Source organism: Nuphar pumila, chromosome 5 (assembly GCF_984573655.1).
Source record: "Nuphar pumila chromosome 5, dmNupPumi1.hap1.1, whole genome shotgun sequence".
Taxonomy (NCBI): domain Eukaryota; kingdom Viridiplantae; phylum Streptophyta; class Magnoliopsida; order Nymphaeales; family Nymphaeaceae; genus Nuphar; species Nuphar pumila.
The window spans coordinates 138,436,723-138,441,122 of record NC_143253.1 but is presented as its reverse complement, the minus strand read 5'-3'; the positions used below and the strand labels follow the sequence as shown (position 1 = coordinate 138,441,122).

The 4,400-nt window shown below is 44.2% G+C and overlaps 1 protein-coding gene across 1 annotated transcript; it reads right to left on the bottom strand.

Annotated features, from left to right (window-relative positions):
- Positions 1 to 210: 210 nt before the first annotated feature.
- Positions 211 to 1,143, bottom strand: LOC149838991 (glycine-rich RNA-binding protein-like). Its single transcript, XM_090006919.1, has 2 exons — positions 901 to 1,143; positions 211 to 798 (listed from the first exon to the last, which is right to left on the bottom strand). The coding sequence occupies exons 1-2, from the start codon at positions 1,015 to 1,017 to the stop codon at positions 412 to 414; spliced, it is 504 nt and encodes a 167-aa protein (XP_089863045.1). The 5' UTR covers positions 1,018 to 1,143; the 3' UTR covers positions 211 to 411.
- Between the last annotated feature and the right edge of the window lie 3,257 nt (positions 1,144 to 4,400).

The window sequence follows — 4,400 nt, the reverse complement described above, 5'->3', positions numbered from 1 at the left end:
CTTTTTTCTTCCGCTCGTATACGTCGCCGGAGAAAGTTTATGCAATTATTTTATTGAGCCAAAGAGGCAAGACGAAGACGAAGATGCCACTCCATTTCCCTCCATCATAGCTTTAATCCTTCGCTTTATTTTGCGTCTAAGTTTTAAAGGGGAAATTGGGGATGGGAAACAAATTGGGGATTTCATCAATCCATCAATCACACACCAACATTGTAGACGACAAAAGCACCATACATGTCCATATCATACTCGGAATCTTAAAAAGTTTCACGGATGCAAATAACAAGAAGACGATCAAAGACCAGACAAGCATCACTCTAAAATACCATAACAATCAAAGGAACGGCAGACGGACGGACAGACGGACTGATGCGGACAGACATCCTAACCTAACTAAATAAGTAGCAAACCCTAGTTCCTCCATTGACCATCGGAAGCGCCACCACCCCTCGAAAATCCGCCATCAGAGCCACCATAGCGGCTGCCACCCCCACGGTTGTTGTAACCCCCACCATCACTGCGACGGCCGCCTCCACCTCCATAGCCTCCACCTCCATAGCCCCCACCGCCATAGCCTCCACCACCAACCCTCCTGCCGAAGCCGCCACCTCCGCCGCCGTTGCCGCCACCACTGCGAAATCCACCACTACCACGAGTCTGGGCCTCATTAACGGTTATGTTTCTTCCGTGCAGCTCCTTCCCATTCATCCCCTCGATGGCATCGCGCATCGATTGTTCATCGCGGAAGGTGACGAAACCAAAGCCCCTGGATCTACCCGTCTCACGGTCGCTGATGACCTGCAAACCAAAAGAAAAGGGATGGCAAAAACCACGGATCAGTCAAAAGAGGGCTGAGGAAGGTCCTCGATGGGATTGGGAAATTAAAGGAAGAAACCAAACCTTGGATTCGATGACCTCCCCAAAGGAACTGAAGGCCTCCTCGAGGCTCCTATCATCCGTGACCCAAGCAAGGCCACCTACAAAGCAACGGTATTCGACCACATCCGCAGAATCCATCGAGAGAGGGTCGGGTGATGCCCTGCTACGACACAAAAGCCCTAACCCTAACGCCGGAGGAGGAAAACAATAGAGAGGGGGGAGCTAGACCCGCCCTGGAGCTTGAGAAGCCCTAAATCGCCCCAACGCCCTTCCTTTATAGCGTCGTCGGTCAGGCTTAAGGTGTGTGGCCGTGGATTTAACCTTACCATGGTCGGTTTGAACCTCCACTTGGGTTAGGTGACGAATCAAAGAATCCTCCTTCACCACCTCCACATTAAAAAAGGCTGAATGGTAGGCTCCGTTTGGTAGGATCTGTTTGTGCACGTCACCTTGTATTGGGATGTTACAAGTTCAAATCCCAATGGCGCATGATGTATAACTGATGGGGGTTTGCCTAACCCCATCTTGCCTATAAGAAAAAACTGAATAGGGGAGGGGGGACTCCAACTACCAGCCAATTAAATCAACACACCTCGCACGGGCTGGGTCTATCGACATGACATAATCCAGTATCGGAACCCGAATCTATGTTCGAGTGTGTTGTCGGTAGGGGTGGCAAAACCTGACACGACCCGCCAACCCGCCTCTTAGGGGGGTTCGGGTTTGGAAAAAACGAACCCATTTAATAAACAGGTTGACCCGCCTAACCCGTTTATTAAACGGATCAGGTTCGTGTTAGGGGTATGCCAACCCGCCTGACCCGTTTAATAAACAAGTTAGGCGGGTGGGTCAACCCGCCAACCCGACCCACCAACCTGACCCGCGAACCAGAGAACCCGTTTACCCGACCCAACCCATTTATTAAATGGGTCGACGGGTCGTGTCGAGTTACCCGTTTATTAAACGGGGCGGGTTCGTGTTTGCCACAGCCAACCCGTTTATTAAACGGGTCGGTTCGGGTTGAGGTATGCTGACCCGCCAACCCGTTGGGTCGACCCGCCAACCCGCCAACCCACCAACCCGATACGATTGCCACCCCTAGTTGTCGGGTTGGATTCGGGTGCACCTAAAGGCTATGTTTGGAAGCCTCGCATTAGGGTGTAAAAATGGTTTCCATGTTTTGCCATGGAGTTGGGATTCAGGGTGTTACCAACTCCAACTGGCAGCTCATCACGGTGGTTCTGACACTCCATAAATGGGTTTGGCTCCCAAACAGGTGTAATTTTTTGGAGTTAAAGATGATCAATAATTTAAGTTGTAATAGTCCAAGTCAAATAACCACCGAGGTAGTATCCCATGTGGTAAGCGGGATCCTGTGCCAAGCTGAAGGCCCAGGTTTGAATCCCTCTGCCACATGGGATTCAAGAGTTTTCTGATAAGGGTCTGCTTAACCCCAGATTGCCTTTAAAAAAAATAAAAGGAGTCCAAGCCAAATAATAATTTGGACAACTTTGACCATTTTGTTTGATGTAGTCTAGGGTTTGAATGGGTCAGACCTGATCCAAACCCAAATGGATCCTAACCCATATCCAACCTTGAGGTCTCGGTACCGGGTTGGGACAGGTATAAAATTTCACAAAAGTGTCAGCCAAATGGATCAAGTATCCAAATGTGCATTTGGGTTGGATTCAGATCTGTTCAATTGGATTACTTTTGGATAAAGTATTTTACTTTGGATTTAGAATTGATCCAAATCAATATCCAATCCAGTTTCATTTTTCACTTGTAAATAGCTTGATTTTCTTCTGTTTTTCCCGGATCCAATATTATCACTTAAATTTCGGATTTGGATACCATCTTACCTCTTCAGATCTTATTCAGATCCGGATTCAAATCTGGATCTACTATTTGTAAATCGGATTCAGATTCAGATCTAGTAGGATGTAGCTTGAATCCAACCCATTTGCACTCCTAGTGTCAGTGGGTCCGTCCTGGTTCAAACTTGGGTGGGTCTAAACCCGGATCTGACTTTGAAGTGCTGGTACCGGGTTCAGACTTGGGTCCGATTGGACCCATTATAAGAGCTAGTGTTGGAACCGCTTGGATCATAAGAATCAACTCCAATTGTACCAAACGCATGTTCTAGTGAACTTCGGAATCTAACAGCCAAAGAGCAACCATATACTAAACTGAAACCGGAACAACATCACACGTACAAAGTTTTCAATATGGGCAAACAAATTTGTGTTACAGTCAACACAATGTATCTGAGTTCTGCACCACCACACTTTATTTATCTAAACAAACAATAGAAACGTATTTGCCAAACGTTACCAGAGCAACACTATAAACATGAAAGGAAGTAGCACACCAGCATGTAAACTCATAACGTGAGATAGACCTTATCATGACTCAAAGCTCAATATCAACAGCAAATATTTTGAGAATGGGTATATTAGAAGACTTGCATAACCACACATTGAAAAATCAAGCCTGTAAGATATATGTATTCAGACCTAAATATTCAACATAGATTATATCCTAAATTTGATTGGAGAAGCCAACAGAATATGTCATATTTAGATAAATTTAATCCATTTCTAGATGGACCATACATACAAATCAATCATTAGTTCTGTTAAAATCAATCTACTCAAATTTTTTACTGCCTCAACAGTTACAAGATTGCATTTTCAATGAGCATTGTAGAATCTGATGAAGTGTGATAGGATTCACGGCTCGATCTTCAGTTCCACTCCTTCCACGTCTGTCACCAGGCCAAATATAGCCACCAAAGCTACACAGATCTCCATGTCTTCCCCTTCTAAGCCACTCAGTCAAAACAAGATCCATAAGTTATTTACTTGATTGAGATACAAATGACTCCGTTTGTTACCAGTCCAACCACAACCCTGTCCATGCCATGTTTAATGTACAAGCAGGGTATGGAATTCACAGTTCATGCATTTTTCCTTCATTTTTCCTTTATTTCTTTTCATCATAATGAAGTTTTGTCATATACGACCCCTTCATTTGAACCGTCAAACAAACTAAAAAGTATTCTTGCCATGTGTTTGAATTTGTATTTCATGCAAGTGCATAATTCACAATGAAACTGGAATCTCATATTTGCAAGATCAATGATGTAGAATATGGACTCAAAGCAGCACAATGAACTGGTGTACAGTACATGAAGCAAAATTGTAACGCCCCAAAAACTTAACCCAAAAATATGAGGATTTTTTTTTATACAACGGAAATCATTTCACAACCCATGGTTAAATAATCGGAATAGTACAGGAAAAGGATAACCAAACACACTTCACTTTATTTATTTCATCAGAGTCCTACAAATGAATATTACATTCTACGGATCAAAGAAAAGGAAAGACTACAACAGAACAGCCCGGGAACCAATAGATCAAACCAATAGTCGACGCCTTCCCTGTAGCCACTTGTGATGACTACTCATGTCCTGAAAAAAAAATAGTAGAAGTATAGGAATTAGACTACAACCAGTC

What these genes read in the sequence shown, in the direction of transcription:
- LOC149838991 (XM_090006919.1), bottom strand. Translation starts at nt 1,017, where the DNA reads ATGGATTCTGCGGATGTGGTCGAATACCGTTGCTTTGTAGGTGGCCTT. An exon ending in GGGAGGTCATCGAATCCAAG is followed by an intron (nt 799 to 900) that starts GTTTGGTTTCTT and finishes TTTGGTTTGCAG; the next exon opens with GTCATCAGCGACCGTGAGAC.